Raw genomic sequence first — 20,000 nt, 5'->3', positions numbered from 1 at the left:
CGAGCTGACCAATCAGAGCACGGTGGGCTCACAGGGAGGGGGGGGGCAGGAGCTCCAACAAGCCGTGTAGGACAGAGAGTGAATACACATACTATACAGAGATGCTGGATGAGAAACCAATGTGAGTTTGGAACATTGAACAATGTGAATCTATTGAGTAGACCTCAACAATGGAACTATGATCAGTGGAAATGGCCATGACATGGGACCTTTAAATAAATATTATTTATTGATCTGTTACAGCATTTAGGAGGTGGAATAAAGTTTGAACAATAAAATAAACAGCAGATATATATTTATCTATATCTGCTGTTTATTTTATATATATGTATACATCTACAGTAGAAAACAAACATCATGAAGAATATAAAATATTATGCATTTATTACAGAAAGCAGCAGAAATATATATTTATATATTTGTATATTAATGTATTAATATATGTGATCTGAGTACTTTTTAAACTCCATTTAATGGGATATAAGGACCTCCTCCTAAAGACGTCATTTCCTGGACGGAAGTGTCGGCAGCGCTGAGTCAGCTGAACCAAACCGGAAGCAAAACAAAGAGCAGAGCTCGTTCACAAACGCTCCGACAGACTTCAACGTTTTTAATTATATTAACTTTAATAATTAAGAACTTTTTTTATTTGAGTTTCTTCCCGCGGGAATTTGCGTCATCGCGCAGGACGAACAGCACGCGACACTGAGCAGCAACGCGGAAGTGCAGTGAGGCAAGTTTGAATTTTAATATGAAGTTTAGATATTATCTTTAAGCCCGTTTGAGCTGCGCGCGCAGGTTCTGTCTCTGATTACAGAAGACTTTATAATAAATAATCTTTATTTATATATGTTCAGGAATAATGTTCAGGAATAAAAGCCGTTTCTTGAATTTAGAAACGGTTTTTATTCAATTATTATTAAAGAAGCTGAGAGACACATCACAGTTAATTATTTAAAGATCTTTAACTAATAAAGATTAAAGTGTACCCTTCAGTGACATCTCACTAACTCAATATAACACCTGAAGTGAACATGATGTTATTAAACTCTTTAAATGAAGAAGAAACAGATAAATGTCTTGATTTTGAAATTATTAACATTTTAAAGATGTTCTTTAAGAATATTTTATGTCCTGAAAAAATGCAAATATTTAAAACGAAAAATAAAATATCTTTATGTTTCGTAAAGATTATAATATTTGTAATGGTTTTTTTTAATGCTTAAGTTTAAATATTAAAATGTTATTAAAAACATGTATTTAGATCAGTGGTTCTCAACTGGTGGGTCGCGGCCCAAAAGTGGGTCGTGGATGTGAGTGAAGAAAAGAAAAATTGAAAAAGAAAAACTTTTATTTTGAAGGCCCGATTTTCTAACGCTGTGCATGGAAGTACTGGAGACCATAAACGGTCTTCTGTCACGTAGTGATCATCTTCTCAATAAAACATCTTTGCTGATGTTTTTTCGAGTCTTCTGGACAATCAGAATCAAGAGTGTTGCCGGAAGTCCCCACGGAGAATAACTTTGCGGTAGAACTATTCTTTATACATCCATGGGTACAACTTCAGATACAAATGAACACATAATGAACTATGACCCCCGGTCTGATGATTGACAGGTCACAGAACAATGGGGGCTATCTACCCTTACCCACAAAGTACTTCACATAGACTCTCCTCTTTGCTCTTCTCTCTGTGTGGAGCAGCAAGCTGTCAGAACAAAGTGAAAAACAAACAATGGCATAAAATATTATTAATATGTCGGGTAGTAATAGATGTATTTATTTTCTTCTCAGAGTGTACCAGAATGCGTAGTTTATATGTTAGTATTTCTAAAAATCTCCTGGGGGAGAATCCCCCCGGACCCCCTGCTGGGGTTGGGTTTCCAGCNGAGAGAGAGAGTGTGTGTGTGTGTGTGTGTGTGTGTGTGTGTGTGTGTGTGTGTGTGTGTGTGTGTGTGGACTGAACCCAGATTCTACCAAACTCCTGTATTTCTCTTCATGTATAACTTACACTCTTATAGATTTAGATTCCATATCTCCTGCTGAAATATGACCAGATATTTCACATATTTTAAAATGTTATTATGAAACTGCAGGCAAAGTTTAATAAAGTTGAATTTACATCCTGTCCCAGATTCAGTTTAAAGATCTGAAAAATTGGACCTTGAGTTGAGATTTCTTCTTCTTTTTTTTTTAACTCATATCATCCTCATGCCGGTGATTACTTTTCAGGCTCAAATTACAAATAAAAAAACCTCAGCATAATCATGAAAAAGAGATAATAATGTTATCTCTACCCGGCCTAGATAATAAAAAAGAACTCACTCAAGTATCTCTTTAATGATTAGAAAAACCAGAGCTCCTTTGAAACCATTGAAATATTAGTTTAGTATTTAATATGTTTCTATTTCAACATGCGTGTCGTTATTGACTCATAAACAGACTTTTTTTAAATATATAAACCTATATATATATATGATATAAACCTGGTTATTGTGTCATCAAAACACAAGATTATTAGTCGTTTTATGGAAGGACATTTTATATGCAATTAAAATACATAAATCCTTAATATTAGGCTTATTAATTTCTGCAATGTGTCGGCAAACCTTCGAAGGCAACACAAATTAAAACAATTTCTTTCTTTTGCTGCTTTTTCGTGTTTAGACGTATTTAGTATTTTTTTTGGACCCTTTCACGTCTCCTGATTGCATATTTCCCCCGGTGTTACTGCTGTAAAAACACGCGTGTTGTGGCGAGGGGTTTTTGGCTGTGAGACTGATATTGTTTTGATATTGTTGTGTGTGTGTGTGTGTGTGTGTGTGTGTGTGTGTGTGTGTTGTGTGTGTGTGTGTGTGTGTGTGTGTGTGTGTGTGGACGTGTGGTTTCTGTGTGTGTGTGGTGTGTGTGTGTATGGACGTGTGGTTTCAGTAGGTGTGTGTGTGTAGGTGTGTGTGTATGGACGTGTGGTTTCAGTGTGTGTGTGGTTTCAGTGTGTGTGTGTGTGGTTTCAGTGTGGGTGTGGTTTCAGTGTGTGTGTGTGTGGTTTCAGTGTGGGTGTGTGTGTGTGCATGCATGCATGATCATAACATCAGACCATGAGAATTGCTGATAAACCAAGCAAAAGACGAATGAATGATTCTTCAGAAACTTTATACAAAGAGCATCAGCCCTCACATGGCTCCTGGCATTGCAAGGCTTTGATCATCTATTAACAGGTTAATCATCAATAAGAAATCACAAAGAATGACATGTATAGCTCAAGACAGACTCAAGAAGTGTATTCTATATATTTTATAAGGAGTAAAAGCTCTATTTCAAATTCATTTGGCACATATTCATATTAAAGGTACACTCCTACTTAAATGCTATGAAGACATTGTCTCCTAGAAACATATTTACATGCATTAATGCTCAAAACACACATTAGTCTGTCTGAACCTATTCTCATTAGTCAGGTCAAAATGTAAAAACATGCAAAGTCTGCAAAACAAGCCGGATATTTACAGCAAATATTCAACAGGAAAGTATTGAGGAGAGGATCAATACTGATGCTCTGTCTCTTTAGCCGTAGACATTTGAGATATTTAAGTATAAAAACTTAGTAACACTTTGGATTAAGGTGCACATATTCACCATCAACTAGTATGAGGTCAAACTCACTAGCTTATTGGTCATGAACAAGACTTCACTTTAAAATAGGGAACATATTCTGAGTTAGAAATACGTCATTTTGACACAATTAACACTTATAGTTTCATGTCATAAGAATAGACCATATGTGTTGGATGTTATTATGAGAGCATATTACACCCATATTGAGCATATTAAGACCCAAACTCATGTACAACAACGTCCTTACTTACAATGAATAAGCACTGATTAGAGGGTTATTGAGGACGAACTCTTAATATAGTACTTGTAGAATATGGTCATGTAGAATAAGGCATTAATAAGTGTTTCATAATTAATAATAAAGAGTCAATATACTGCTAATATGCATGTTAATGAACAACTAGTTGATGGTGAACATGTGTACCTTAATATAAAGTGTTATTATATAAATGATACCGTAATGTGTACACATGTTTCTGATACTTAGTAGTCTCATTATCCAGGGAATCGGGGCGTGGATCTGACCCCAGAGCAGCTGGTATCATCTCGCAGTCCTCCTGAAACACAGCAAGTTATTTCAATGTTGACTGAAACTGTAACGCCTTTACTCTCAGCTGAGAGAAACAATTTCATAACATTCATCTGCTACTTAGTAATTATTTATCTATTACCTAATATCATTCCAATAACTTGTATATAGACTCGTATTCCAATATTCCACTTTTTTTAGAACTATTTTTCTTTTGTATTAGATTTTAATATAATATACTTTAATATTGCTTTAACACTTTGCTTATCTGTATTATTGTGTTGCATTGTGGGAGAAGCCTTTGACCTAAGATTTTCAACGACATAATTACTCTAGCTATGTTAGTTTGACAATAAAGAACCTTGAGGGTAAAATCAATCAATCAGAAGCTAATCAGGGTCAAAGGCACTGCATGGGTCTAAAATAGCATCTTCTGTGAACTTTAAAGAAAGTTTTGTGACGAACATTATCTACTGTTTGTGTGAAGAGAACAGTTTGACTTATTCTGATTGTACCACTGCAGTCGTATCATATTACATTGCGTAGTGTTGCATTATGGGAAGTGTAGTTTCCTGTTCTTTTGGAGCTTGATCTAATCTCAGGATTTAAACTCGTGATATTCCAGCCCTTTGTTGCAACAGTTGAGGCCTTTTTCAGTTTCAATTCTGTCTCTTACAAATGTCTTTTATTGTATTTCCAATATATACTTTGTTATGATTTGTAAATGTTACTAGCTGGTACTTCACTACTTTTAAAATGCTGTTACTTATATACATTACATGTCACTTGTTAGACTCTTCTATCCAAAGTGACTTACAGACTCAAAACTGTGGACAATCCCCACAGGAGCACTTTGGGGTGAAGTGTCTCAGGGACACAACGACATGCTGACTGCAGTGGGGTTTGGACCCCCTGATTCGAACACATACGCACAACCCACTGCGCCACACGCCATACTGTTCGTTTTTAATTAACATACAGTATCCTTGCCTCTTGTATCTAATGTTAGTCTACTTCTTTACTTTTCTCTGCTGCATCTTTGCTTTAACAAAGTATATGATAAATGACAGTTGGACAAATTAAGGATTTCTGATGCAATGCTAAATTGCTAGAATACCTGTTTTACTGGTTTTTGAAAGAGGTACACCATAATGTGTAGTTCTTGTTTCTGTGTTTTCCCATTATCATCATTATAATCCATTATCATCCATTATCATCCATAACAATGGGGGGATTTTATTGAGTGCTTACCGGTGTTTCGAGCATTCAGGCTGCACCAATTCAAATGTCCTCACTGTAACACGAACAAAGGGATTTCTGATGCCAGTTGCAACGTTGTGCTAAAAGGCTGACATGCCTCTCTAAGCAGATCATTGTTAAAGGTAAGATACAGTTTGTAGTCTTTGTAGGTGTCTCTAATTCAAAGTACATTTTCACGAGTACTTACCAGTTTTTTGGACCATCATTCACACAAGACACCAGTCTCGTGTGAATTCTCTCGTTTGGTCTTCAGGACTCTGCTGTAAATGATTTCTTTACGTTGGTGTGAACGAGCCATCAGCTGTGCTATCTGTCTCGCCGAGACAGTTTTTTCTGGGACAGGTGGCGGTTCTTTGCCCGTTGCCTTCACCTCCTCTACCTTCTCTTCCTCGCCCCCGTCACTAAACACATCGTCAGACTCACTCCGAGCGAGAACCGCGTGAAGATGAACGTTACGAAGCTCCTCCAGGGTCACAAAGGGGTGAGATTTCGTGAGGAAGGCGGAGGAATCGGAGTGGCGTCTCCGGGTTGGTCTTGGTTGCAGAGGAGGTCTGGTTTTAGTCGATGGATCTGGAGTTAATGGAGAGTTTGATGCGGGGACTTCACGATGAATGACAGGGAATGGGATTTGCAGAGATAGCCTGTTAGCACGAGGGGAGGTGGAGCTCGATTTCGGACGCAGTTTCCAACCTAATGGATCATGACCAGTGATGACTGAAGTCTGGACAGCAGGTGGAGGAGAGGAGCAGGAGGACGAGTTGGAGGAGGGGGGGGATGAGGATGAGGACGAAGAGGCCAAAGAGCGAGTTTTGACGCTAAAAACAGCAAATGGGGGGCAGGAGTAGCGTTTGGATGGATTACGGGGCACTGATTGGGGTGTGAGGAGGGGGACGACACGCTGAGGGGGGTCCGGCTCCTTTAAGTTCTTCTTCAAAGTGATAACGGGGGAGGGGGAACACCTGCAGAAGTCGGCAGAATATCGTCTCTGATGAGAACGAGGGAAGGAGATGGAGGGAGGGCGGTGTCTGGGCCCCGCGGTGTTATTTGGGACATTTGTCGGTCTTGTTGTGCAGTTTCTCTCCTGATTAGCTTCACCGTTAGCATAGGTACCGTTAGCATACTCGGGAGTTGCAGGAGCATCAACGGCAGCTGGACATTTCATCATCTGGCTTGAAGAATGAGCACTGTGAAAGAAACATGTTGAAAGTGAGAGGACACAGTGTTTGTGGTGAAAAGAGGAACAGGACACGCCTTTATGCACTTCTCAAATACAGTTTCACAAGAGGAGGACATTGAGATTGTTGATCAGATAAAAACAATCTGCTTGATTTAAAAAAGCGTATTCTTCAACGGTTCCTATGATGTAACGAAAAGTTATTTCGTTAAGACAACAGAACTACATTAGAATAAGTACATTAAAATACTTGGATATGTTCAAGCAACAAAATACTTGGTATGGGTTCAGTACGTATAGGTGCTTTCATTTAGAAAGCCATGTATCACACTAAGAGTTATTTTTTAAAGCAACAAAACCTCTATATAGGTATAGGAGAAGATCAGATATTGCGTACATTTAAGCAAGGTTTGATATGTTTTAGCAACAAAAAGACTTGGTATAAGTTAGGTACGTAAGTTACAAGTTGAAACAAGCCAATGTTGACTTTTAGGATGTCTTATCCCTCTGGGTTATGTACACATTATATTGCATTCATCATAGGGTTAAGTAGAAACTTTGATTTATAACAGCCTGATAACAATAATACAGTTATGAAACCACAGGTATTATAACTGTAATTCAATTGGACATGAGTCAATTATGTTCGTTTATAGCCATGTAATAGCATAGATGCTAACAATAACAATGCAACAGAGCTCATTAAATAATATTAGCATAGCAGACCAAGAAAGGCTAGCAGTGATATTTAAGAATTCATCTTTTTTAATTTGTCAGTAGAAGATGTGTTATTTCCTCTCTCTCAAAAGTTACAGTATTATTTTAAATTACAAGAATAAAGTAGCTGGTTTGTTTCTACTTCTTGATTGTATACACCGACTAACATGCTAGCTACAAATAACTACACTGAATTACAACTCTTATAAAATGTAGTCCTCAAACTGCTATACCCATATACTTAAGCACGGCATGTTTACAATGTGTATACCTTGATGTCCAATATCTAAAAGTATAGTTGTTTACCTGCAGAGCCGCGTCTCATCCAGTCTGAACTGATCTCTTTCTCTCGTCTCTTTCTTCATATCAGTTTCTCAGTTTCTCAATTTCTCCACCCCACTCACATCTGACCACAGCTTCCTCAAAATAACGCCCAGTCCCAATTTCTCACACACACACACACACACACACACACACACACACACACACCCCCACACACACCCTTCATGGTTGATTAACTTCTGTTTTCACAATGCCATGAAGTAAGAGCAGCATGGGAAAGTAGATATTTGTAAGAGGTATTTTACCAAATGATACGAAAACTTTGTCCCCAACTTTTCTCAGTTTTTAACAGAAGAGATATTTAGATTGAACATGTTTCCACATTGAGGTTTTTGGAAACTTTAATTGTATTTTACTGACAGTGATTTTTGCAACCCCTGTTTGCCATATTTTGTGGTTTTGAGTGAAATGTCTTGACAACTGTTGGATGAATTGTCATAATATATTTTTGGTTTGTGAACAAATACTTGCAGAAACTCACTTAACCAGTATCCTTAGTTAATGAATTATGACATACTGACTAGCTAAACTAAGTTGGTTACTAGAGTAAACGTAATACCTTTTACGTGTCTATTTCGCATTGTTTTTGTTAGCATGTTAGCTAGCTGAACTATAGGCTTATTAAGCTAAAGCACAAGCAGGAAACTCCGGGTCTGAAACGTGAAACCAGCATATTTTTATTTTGTAATGGCCACCAGGTGGTTACAATAAATCAGATTATAAATGACCGTACTTCTCACTTGATTAATCACCTCAGTGAGCATTTTCCTAACGAGTTTATGGTTGCTATCTCTCATTTCAAGTCTTCTTCAGTACAGGATAATGTTCATTTTGTGAATTTTTGTTATATATATATTTCGCGGACCCGTTTCGAGTGGGTCGCAGATGTGTGAGTGAAAAAAAAGTTTTTATTTTGAAGGCCCGATTTTCTAACGCTGTGCATGCAGTCGGCGTTGGACTGAAAGTACCGGAGACCATAAACGGTTTTGAAAACTTCTGTCACGTAGTGATCATCTTCTCAATAAAACATCTTTGCTGATGTTTTTTCGAGTCTTCTGGCCAATCAGAATCAAGATTGTTGCCGGAAGTCCCCACGGAGAATAACTTTGCGGTAGAACTATTCTTTCTACATCCATGGGTACAACTTCAGATAAAAATGAACACATAATGAAATATGACCCCCGGTTTGATGATGGACAGGTCACAGAACAATGGGGGCTATCTACCCTTACCCACAATTCACACAGACAAGTTCAGCTGTCAGAACTATGTGAAAAACAAACAATGGCATAAAATATTATTAATATGTCGGGTAGTAATACATCTCTTTATTTTCTTCTCAGAGTGTACCAGAATGGGTAGTTTATATGTTAGTATTTCTAAAAATCTCCTGGAGACCCCCTTCTGGGGTTGGGTTTACAGCATGTGTGCCTTTTTAATGTTATACAGTTCAGCTTTGAATCCATCATGTCATTAAACCTTTTTTAAAAGCATACTTTAGTTCTGTGAAGGGATATAAGGGATATATGCACTGTACTTCACTTTAATTAATAATGTATGCTGAAAAGCGTATAAATTACAGCACGATTTTTTTGTTGAATAGATTTAAGTGGTTCAAAATTTGGGTCGCGATTTATTGGCTAAGGAAAAAGTGGGTCCCGAGGCCTGACCAGTTGAGAACCACTGATCTAGACAACTACTCATGTAAACCAACAATCTTTTAATACATGATATGAAACCACCCCGACGTGAAATTTGGTTTGTCAAATGAGAACACATATATAACTTTAGTTACATCTTTATTCACCTCTCCCAAAATTATGACTAAAAGGTTTGTGTCACCTTTGCAAGCTAATTTTAAAATACAATATTATAATAAAAGTACAAAAGAGATTCAATCAAGTAAACAAGTTGGGATTGTTTGCAAATATTTATAAATGATTTGTTGCTTTATCAGTGCTTATGGCTAAGAGTATAAACACATTATGGCAGAATAAGATCCGTTTATAATTTATTTGTATTTCTTATTAAAAATGTTATCTTTACTAAATATGAATTAACGTGTAGTAGTCAAATTAAGTAATTTAATTAAGTAGCATAAGATGGAAATGTTCAAGTATCTTAAAGTTGTACAGTTTTATTGTGCCTCTTGATATTTAATCTCTTGCACAAACAGATTGTATGGACTGAGTCATGCAACTGTCAGCTTTACAAATGTGCCTTTAATTGTATAATATTAAACTGTCTTGGTAGGACTCACTCTTCTGTGAAAAACTCTGAAACAGTCTTGAGTCCTAAGTAAGACACCAAAAGACGGAACTTGTTTGTTCAATTTTTATTTTGTAAAATATACATTGGATGAATTTGAAATAAATATCTGGAGTGTTGGGGCTGGTGGAGGGCTGTTACTGGGTCTTCTGGGTGAAAGCCTCCAGCAGGACGGACAGCTGGCTCTGCAGGTCCTGAGCGCTGGCGTCCAGCTGGGCCCTCAGCTCCTCTCCTCTCTGGGCCAGGTTCTGCTGGATCTCCTGGGTCTTCTGGCTCACCTGGGTCTCAAAGGTCTGGGTGAGGGGGACCATGCTCCTCTGGAACTCCTCCAGGCTCTTCTCCATCTTCTCCTTGATCTCCTCGGTGTAGGGCACCATCTGGGCCTGCAGCTGGGCCGCGCTCTTGTCCAGCTGCTCCCTCATCTCCTGGCTCTTCTGCAGCAGGGCGGCCTTCAGGGCCTGGGGGTCCATGGCCTCAGCGTAGGTGGCAGCCTCCTTCTTCATCTCCTCCACCTGCCTCTGGAGCTGCGCCACCATCTCATCGGCAATGGGCTGCAGGCTGGTGCTCACGGTGGTCAGATCTTTCTCCAGACGAGCCTTCAGCTGCTCGGCCTCCTGGGTAAACTGAGCCATGTAGTCCTGGGTCAGAGGAGCCACCTGAGCCCGCATAGCAACCACATACTTATTCACGGTGTCGGCACTCGCAGAGACCCTGGCACTGAGACGCACAGAGAGGGAGAATAAATTGTTACATTTAAACCTGTCAATGTCAAGTGAAGAAAATATATTTGTTGGTATTTCTCTAAACCACGACCCACTATTTTTATTTTTGTATTTAACCAGAGATAAAGCATTGAGATAAAATCTCATTTACAATGCTGACCTGGCCAAGAAGGCTGCAACGTTACACATTATTACACATAACACAGACATATAAAATACAGAGAACACAACTAAGTAAACAAAAAGACGGAATGCAGTCACTACATTGTGCACACTTGGACAGTAAGGTAAACTACTTATTGCTGCAAGAGCAGCTGGTGTTAAGGACCTCAGACAACTTCAATTTAAAACAGGCTATAGGGACAACTGCCATCAGTTTTCAAGACTCCTTTTTCCAGCCTCAGTCCAAAACCGCAAGAACCTAGAGCCGTATCCAGGCACTGGATCTGAGGTTGTAAGAGTCACAAACTGGAGCAAATATGGCACATATATATATACAGTGGAAGCTTATTTAAAATGGCTTTATACATTAATAAAAACCAATGCTGCATCCTACGCATAGTAAGTGAGGACCATCCAGTTAGGCTATACAGTTTGTAATGATGAGTCCTATAGGGTGCATTTTATATATAACTCAGTGCAGCATGGTAGAGTGGGTCAAGTTAGGCCAAAACAGTGGGACAGGCAAATCTATCAATTGTATCACCGTAGTCCAGCTGGGACAGGAATAAGCCAGAGAACAACCTTTTACGGGAAGAAGTTGAAAAACTACATTTAAGTCTGTAAAGGAAGCCAAGAGTGAATTTCAATTTCTTAGTAAGAACTTCAATATGGTGTTTAAAGTTTAGATTTCTGTCCAACCAAAAGCCCAGATATTTGTACGTATCGACAAACTCAACGGAGACGCCATCAAGGGTGTCAATGGAGGGGCAAGAGGACGCTGACTTGGGAGCAAAAAGCATTGCTTTGGTTTTCTTACTGTTCAATAGCAGTTTGGAGTCAAGAAGTGCATGCTGCAGCGAGCATGATACAATCAGATTTTAAATTGGAAAAGGCCATATCCAGAGAAGGAGCACATGAGTATACAATAGTGTCATCAGCATACATATGATAGGTAGAATATTGCATCTGATTACAAATATTGTTTGCATATAATATAAAGAGCAAGGGCCCCAAAATAGAGCCCTGTGGAACTCCCTTCTNTGTGCCCATCCCCCCACATGGATCACACCTGGCACACGCAATACATGTTCAGTGTCTGTTCTTTGTATATTTACTGCAGTGTTTCATGTATACCAGTAGTCTGATACAATATGTACAGTTTGAAAGGGTGTTAAATGACATTTGGTGATGATTAATGGTTTTTGTGTTCATGTAATAGCAGTTAAAACAGGACCGGTCAAATTTGACTGTGAACACCAAAGTAAGGGGGGGGGGACATGAAGACAATAGGAGGGTTAAGAAGAAATGCTATAATCATTTTTCAAGCAAAACCTGATCAAGCTTGAAATCTCTTCATTTTCCACTTTAATGTTTCTTATTGTGAGAAAATCTCTCGCAGCTTCAAAATCTCCTTTAGACATTTCGTATTTTGGGCCAAGGATGAACCAATTCAATGAGTGGATGTGAACAACAAGACACACACACACACACACACACACACACACACACACACACACACACACACACACACACACACACACACACACACACACACACACACACACACACACCCACACACTATTTCTTTGTGGAAACAGCCTTGGTGTATGTGTGCACTCAGCAAACGCCCTTGTATTTATCACAGGATTTCTTTACTTTAAACCAAATAATCAACATTTCACATCTGTCTTTTAACACATTGGTTTTACTCTGAGCCCAATTCACGTGTCACTTATTAGATCAATGAGTTCAAATGTTCCCAGCATGAGTTTAAGCACTGATGTGGTAAATGTAAGAACCCAGTAAGTATTGACAGAACAGGTGGAGCATCAATATTGATTCTTTCTCACTGGACACAGTACATTTATTTAATAGCTATCGAGTGAAACAGTGAGGGAAAGGTCAGCTCTCTCACAGAACACACACTTTTCCTTCTGAGTGCATCATCTGAAGAATACCACTCTGCAGGTTTACGGTACCTCTCTATGGGGGATTACATCGCTTCATTACACAGAGATTAATGTGCCGAAGCCTCACCTACTGTATAGCCGCTCCGACTCTCCGCAGCTCTTCCAATTACTCACTCAGCCTTCAAAGCTCTCAGTGGGCGGATTAAGAGGAAGAGAAAGCAGGAACGAAGCTACTGTTTGCTGGGAGTGATCGAACTTCAAACGACTCGTTAGAAGTCGTACGAACACAGGACACGTGTTTGAGTCGATGAACATGTGATGGCTATGTGGCATGAAGTCAGGTTTACAAGTTTGGTGAAGATTAGATTGATATTTAGTAAGATTGGAGACTGCATGTCATGGTTGTGTGATTTTAAAGAGGTCCTATTCTGCTTTTTGGGGTTTTCCCTTCCCTACAGTGTGTTATATAGGTTTTTGTGCATGTAAACGGTCTGCAAAGGCTGACATCCTGAAGTTCCTGTACACGGTGACATCACTATGTAACACTTCAACACATTGTAACGGATAGGCTAAGGGGCGGGACATCTTTAAGCGGTTGAACAATCACAACAGAGCCGGCCGGCAAACCAATCAGAGCAGACTGGGCTCTGGTTTCTCTGGAGAGGACTCTTTAAAGTAGAGGCACTACTTACTGATATACACCTGAACATCAGCAGGAGAGGACTCTTTAAAGTAGAGACACTACATACTGATATACACCTGAACATCAGCAGGAGAGGACTCTTTAAAGTAGAGACACTACATACTGATATACACCTGAACATCAGCAGGAGAGGACTCTTTAAAGTAGAGACACTACATACTGATATACACCTNTTTTTTTTTTTTTCTTTAAGGTTTAAAAAAAAAAGTAAAAAAAAAAGAAGGAACCTGTAGGCGCTGGGTTGAGCTTTGCCCAGGCGCTGGGGTGGTCAACCTTGGTGAACGTAACTATCCTACCAATGCGAACCATGTGACCCAATGACTGCCAAAATTGTTGTGTTTCGATTTCCCGATTACTGACGAACTTTAACATAAACAAAACCCTGTATAAATCCCTTTGTACAGCAAACGTTCGAGAACCATTTTTCAGTTAAGTCGTATAAGAGGTTTTTACACCAGCTTTGTGAAAAGCAATTTTCAATCGGGTTGTGTAAATTTCTTCAATGTTTGATAAACTTTGCGGGATGGTTGTACATTCGGCCGAGTTTATATAGAACCGATTTTTGAAAGAGTATCCAGACCTAAATTACTAACCAAAACTATTATCACCATTCCACTCTTCTGGTAGTCTTCCAACCCGTTTAACCTCTTATGTAAGACTACAGAGTCCGGAGAAAACAAGAAAATTTTAGAGGTTTTAAATGGGCCTTTGTTTTACGTGAGAAAAAACCAGAAACACAGTCCAAATCGACATGTGTGGTGAGACAGATCGTTCTGGCTCGATGTGTATGCAACGACCTACGAGGTACTCTACTTGCAGAGTTCACGAGACAATTGAACAGACAGTTTGCAGAGTTTCACCGGCCTCCCGTACAAAGAGGGACGTCTTTACTAAGGGTTACCATTGTACCTTCTATGTCAACTTATGTAGGCACCCCTATGGAATTCTGGCAAACGGTGTAAAACTCGATCTTCTGTGATAAAGCTACCGTGTGCCCACTTCGCGCGGTAATTTCGACGTTAGGCCTTTTTACTTCTGGACAACGTTGTCAATCACTTACGGGGACCTACTATTCTTCCGGACAGTAACTATTTCTTTACTCACTGCGTCCTACCTTCCTTTCAGGGACTTTAATAAGTCAAACCTTTATTTTGAAGGCCCTATTTTCTAACGCTGTGCATGCAGTTCGGCGTTGGACTGGGAGTACCGGAGACCATCAACGGTTTTGAAAACTTCTGTCACGTAGTGATCATCTTCTCAATAAAATATCTTTGCTGATGTTTTTTCGAGTCTTCTGGCCAATCAGAATCAAGATTGTTGCCGGAAGTCCCCATAGAGAATGACTTTGCGGTAGAACTCTTCTTTATACATCCATGGGTACAACTTCAGATAAAAATGAACACATAATGAAATATGACCCCCGGTTTGATGATTGACAGGTCACAGAACAATGGGAGCTATCTACCCTTACCCACAATTTAAAGTAAGTCACACAGACTATCTCCTCTTTACTCTTCTCGCAGCAAGATGTCAGAACAAAGTGAAAAAAAAACAATGGCATAAAATATTATTAATATGTCGGGTAGTAATAGATGTATTTATTTTCTTCTCAGAGTGTACCAGAATGCATAGTTTATGTTAGTATTTCTAAAAATCTCCTGGGGGACAATCCCCCCAGACCCCCCTACTGGGGTTGGGTTTTCAGCATGTGTGCCTTTTTATAGTTCAGCTTTGATTCCATCATCTCATTAAACCTTTTCTAAAAGCATACTTTAGTTCTGAGAAGGGATATATGCACTGTACTTCACTTGTATTAATATTGTATGCTGAAAAGCGTATATATTACAGCATGTTTTTTTGTTTAATAGATTTGAGTGCTTCAAAATGTTGGGTCGCGATGTATTGACCAAGTAAAAAGTGGGTCCCGAGGCCTGACCAGTTGAGAACCACTGATCTACAGTATGTGACATTTTATGGGTTAAAATGTGTATTTTCCAGTTTTTAATACTGGTGGACTAGTAGCCAATCTGCGTGTTTGCTATCACTGAGTTTGATGAATTTAGGTTTAGTCAAATAAGACAATAACTAGCTAGCTAGCATTCTTCGCAGAGTGATAAACTGCTGCAGCTAGCCACCAGCCTGCTACTCTGACAAGTAAAGCAAAAAAGCATGGTTGGACTAGGAAATTAGCTGGCTAGGTAGTCAGCTGCTGAATGAGATACATTTGACAACTTAATGCTTTATCAACACACATCGTAGGGAAGCATATCACGTGCGCCAAAGCAACTGTTGAGATCTACAAGACTTCCCTTTTCAGTCTGGAAAGTGTCTCTCCAAGTCAAATCACACACTTCATCAGTAGTGTGCGTGATCCTCAGACTGAGTTGATCTCGTTTTGCTTGTAAAAAGTCTCAAGGTGATGCTGTAATGAAACCTCATGTTGACTCGCACGTTGCTTTGAGGTGATGCGATCTGTCAGGAATGATCAGTGCAATCGACCAATCGGTGCTCGCGTGAAACCCCGTCTCTTTTGCTGCTTGTTTTTCTTGTCATATTGTAAAAATGTATTATGTGTACCGTATAGATTAAAACCAGGTTTGGGTTAATCCTGTCAGAATGAAGTCATATGTCCCAATTCCACGCAGCCAAGCAGAAACTAGGGAAGGGGGGGGTTGCTGCGTTGGGAGCTCTTTCCAAGCCAAGACGATGACTGTCGAATTGACTCCAGTCACAGCGCTCGCAGCCACTTACCATTTTCAGGACCCTCTTTTCATTTGAGGCCTGATGTTTCCCTTCAAGCAGTGAACCCTCTCAACCCTCCACCCCTCTCAGTCATCCACCCAAATACACACACTTTCCCCCTAAAATGTGTTGTATCTTTGTGTCATCCTCTGGCACTATATCTTGATGTCAAGCGTGTGTTGTTTGGAGTGATTCACACGCCCTTTTGCGGAGGGGTGGAAGGATGGATGGATGCACACTCAACCATAGCATTAATAAACACTAACAGCTATGCAAGGTGCAGTCAAGTCAGCATCAAACTCACAATGCCATTTTACTTCGGGGGTGTTGTCGTAGCGCACTTTTGACAGCCTCCGATTCCATTTTCACTTTTTGTTAGGATTGGGAAATGGAAATATTGTCTCAGACAGCATGATAGGGATCCAGAGACAGAAAGGCCTTCAGCTGCATGAGGACATGGTTCAGAGTTGTGTTTTATGTTTGTGTTGGACAATGTACAGTTCACCATAACAACCTAGTCATCCATGTAGTTACACCCACTCTTAATATGATTTTACACCATTAAATAAGTTAACATTGAGAGGGTTCATCTGTAGGGTTAGGGCTGGGTAAATCGTAACCCCGAAGTTAGCATCGCCAGAGCTTCTTTAACAAAGAAAATGGGGTTTTTCCATTGGACTTTGTATTATTGCTTATTTGGCAAACACGTACGAGACTAACATGTTTTGTTATACTGGATAATCTCCTCATATTAACACCACTTTGTGATTTTTGAACCGTAAATGCAATCGCCAGAAGTAAAAAGCTAACGTCAGGCAATAAACAAACTACATCACGGTCGCATGACTTCTCATCACCAGCGCTAAGCTAATGGCTACTAATGTTCCGCCTGATGATGTTTAGTAGTCTCATTTAGATGCTTGTTAGAACCCGTAATTTTTATGACACATAGAAGCCTCTGACCTTCATGAGTGGGCTAATTACTCACCTATTTTATGTCATAGAACACAACGTGAAAATCTCTAAAGCAATAGTTAACCGCAGACCTTATTTTAGGCATCTAACTACAAGTGCGTTTAATAAATATTGACTTTGAGATGAGGGAACTGTAGGTAGTAAAATCCTAAATCATTCCCGGGTTTTAGGACTCCTACTGGAATTATCACGAGCGATATTATTGGTTAGTGTTGGAAACAGGGCCATCTAACAAATTCTGTTTCAAAATGCCACAGAGAAGCTCAGCTAAACAGTTTATCATGGTATTCGTGGGTGTCCTGCATTGATTGTTTTCTTTAAATAGTGATGACAAGAGCCACCCACATGACAGTTGCTAGTACCCGGTTAAATTCAGTGTATTTATAAACACATATGTTTGTGATTGCCTCTCAAAGTCGAGAGATTATTTGTGGCTTGAGATTTAATGGAGTCAACGTATTTTTATATCTCCACAGCCCCTCCAAAATAGTCTAATGGAATATTAAAATGACTTGAGTTCTTCGTTTCGGTGTGTTAATATAGTTTGCGATTGAAGACGATTCAATCTCATAAAACTAAGTCGAGTCAGAAATTCCCCCACCTCCTCAAATCGACGAGCACTCAAAAGTGTTCTTGTTTTGACTGAAGTGAAAAACCACACTAGATGGAACACATTTTTGAAACACAAGCTCCGTTATACTCCGGCTGGCATCAGCACCTCAGGAAATATTTTTGCAAATTCACAGTTCACATCTGCTGAATAAACAATGTGCTGCGGAATACTGAAATTGAAAGTAAATAACCAAAGCCATAACGGTGTGACTCAGGCGTGACTTACTGTAACTCTGCTCAGTGCTTCAGGGTTATAACCTCATTCGCTGTAATATGACTTGTTTCAGAGGCAGTATGGGTACTGTAGGTTGTACACAAGCTCACTGTCATGTCATGTCTATCGTAATACCCTTTTATGGTAATACTACTTTAAAAAAAACAGCACCAACAATTTATAAAACTCAACAATGTCAAAATAAGGAAACAGTTTCACTTGACTTATAACAATGGAACAGAAAGAAATGTCAAGTAAATGCGGTTTTAATTACAGCTGCAATGATTCGTCGACTAACTGATACGTTATCTGACCAAGATAAATAAAATGAACCAACTATTCTGATCATCATATGAAAGTGAAGATATTTGTTTAATGCATACAAATTGCAGAAACTGCTGTTTTCCACCTCAAAAATATAGGTATTTCCTGTATTTATATGTATTTTTATATTAATTTAAAATAATTGTATTTGGTTTAAGGGATTTCTAGACTAACCTAAATTAATTCCGTATCATTGTGGATACTGTCATTTGACAGGCTCAATGTCTAATAAGCTTTAATATGGGTGTAATAACAGTGAGCTGTTATAGGGGTGTTATATGGGTTTAATAACAGTGTAACATTGGTATAATATGAGTATAATATGGGGGTAATCCCAGTGTCATAGAGCTGTTATAGGGTTGTTATATGGGTGTAATAACAGTGTAATATGGGTGTCATGTTGAAAATAGGAATCACTTAATTTGACAGACTTCCTTTTGAGTTCTGACAGACTGTGTTGGACCTTTTTCACTATTTTCCCAAAGGATGAATTGGGATATTTGAGATATTATTAACTAAAAGATTAATCAATTATGAGAATATTCCTCAGTTGAGTTGCTGCCTCAGTTTGAATGGCATTAAACATCAAGTGAAGTAAAACAAAACCAGTGTGTGAAACTCCATGTTCAGCCCTAAAGGAACAGAGCCGATGACTCTTACTTTTGTTGTGACTTCAGAATAGAAAGATTCCCCCTCTTCAAAAAGCTCCTTGCGTGTCTGCAGAAATTACATAGCACTCTCCTGAATGATGTCACTGCATGAGAGTGGGTCACCAAACTCAGATGTGGGTTCTTAAGTCTAAAAAAAAAAGTCTTGATTGAAGGTGTTGTAGAAATAATATACACAGATATAAAAAGGTCACTATTGTGGATCTACAGTCAAAGTTATTTTTGCAGCCTTGGGGATATTATATGGAGCAGCTGTTATTTATATCGGTCCCACACCTGCCCTGCTGACTCCCCACCATCAGTAAACAATGATTTACTCGACACACACACACACGGAAACACACTGTTTGTTTTCTCATGACAATGGTCCAGGTCACCGGAGCATTACGAGAAAAAGGAACAACTCTAGTTTTTCCATTTCCCCCTTCTCCCCTCCCCTTTCTGTAGTAGCAGTTGAGACATCAGTTGGCATGTCGGCGCAGCTTTACTCCCTGGCCGTGTTAGTGTTTTTCGGGAAAGGCTTTGTAATTGGAGGCGAGTCGTTATCTTTAGCCAGAGCCGGAGCGGAGACCAGACATTAACTCATACTTTCACTCTAACTCAAGCAGGAAATATAATGTCATCCACTCTGTCAGGAACACAATCGCTCTGTAAACTATCACAGGGGACGCCTGGTTCAAGGCTCAAGGATATTGATGTGAGCATGGAAGAAGAAGGAAAAAAAATCTATACGCCCGTGTGTATCACATCGACACATATGTGTAATTATTTTACATGGCGCAGGCACAGAGGCAATGGATTAGAAAGACAGTGTGTGAGAGGAGAAGTTTGAACTGTGCGCCTGCTAAATTTATCATGAGGCCTTTGGGAGCGTTGAAATGAGAACAGTGGCCTATTACTGCTAAGAAGGTGTTTTATTGAGAATACGCCGACATGCCACCCCAGGGAGAGTGCCGGGGGAGAAGAGTGTAGCCGAAACCACTTTGTGTGTGTGTGTGTGTGTGTGTGTGTGTGTGTGTGTGTGTGTGTGTGTGTGTGTGTGTGTGTGTGTGTGTGTGTGTGG

General features: G+C 39.4%; 3 protein-coding genes across 3 annotated transcripts in view; 1 reads left to right on the top strand and 2 right to left on the bottom strand.

The window, feature by feature from the left end:
- LOC104963762 (forkhead box protein P1-like) overlaps window positions 1-20,000 on the top strand; it is a 924,791-nt gene that overhangs the window by 859,042 nt on the left and 45,749 nt on the right. The gene's annotated exons all lie outside the window — the stretch shown is intronic.
- LOC104963750 (serine/arginine repetitive matrix protein 1-like) lies at window positions 3,994-7,649 on the bottom strand. The gene is made up of 3 exons (XM_010792395.1): window positions 7,602-7,649; window positions 5,592-6,588; window positions 3,994-4,172 (listed from the first exon to the last, which is right to left on the bottom strand). Exon 2 carries the CDS (start codon window positions 6,567-6,569, stop codon window positions 5,607-5,609), a length of 963 nt encoding a protein of 320 aa, XP_010790697.1. The 5' UTR covers window positions 6,570-6,588; window positions 7,602-7,649; the 3' UTR covers window positions 3,994-4,172; window positions 5,592-5,606.
- LOC104963763 (apolipoprotein A-IV-like) lies at window positions 10,043-11,589 on the bottom strand. The gene is made up of 2 exons (XM_010792405.1): window positions 11,489-11,589; window positions 10,043-10,622 (listed from the first exon to the last, which is right to left on the bottom strand). Exons 1-2 carry the CDS (start codon window positions 11,587-11,589, stop codon window positions 10,043-10,045), a joined length of 681 nt encoding a protein of 226 aa, XP_010790707.1.

The sequence above is a fragment of the Notothenia coriiceps genome, unplaced genomic scaffold (assembly GCF_000735185.1).
Source record: "Notothenia coriiceps isolate Sejong01 unplaced genomic scaffold, NC01 NC01_scaffold00036400, whole genome shotgun sequence".
NCBI classification, from domain to species: domain Eukaryota; kingdom Metazoa; phylum Chordata; class Actinopteri; order Perciformes; family Nototheniidae; genus Notothenia; species Notothenia coriiceps.
Note: the sequence above shows the minus strand (reverse complement) of the source record. Positions and strands in the feature narration are given on the sequence as shown.

What these genes read in the sequence shown, in the direction of transcription:
- LOC104963763 (XM_010792405.1), bottom strand. Translation starts at nt 11,589, where the DNA reads ATGCTTTTTGCTCCCAAGTCAGCGTCCTCTTGCCCCTCCATTGACACC. An exon ending in TACAAATATCTGGGCTTTTG is followed by an intron (nt 10,623 to 11,488) that starts GTTGGACAGAAA and finishes TGTGCGTCTCAG; the next exon opens with TGCCAGGGTCTCTGCGAGTG.
- LOC104963750 (XM_010792395.1), bottom strand. Translation starts at nt 6,569, where the DNA reads ATGATGAAATGTCCAGCTGCCGTTGATGCTCCTGCAACTCCCGAGTAT.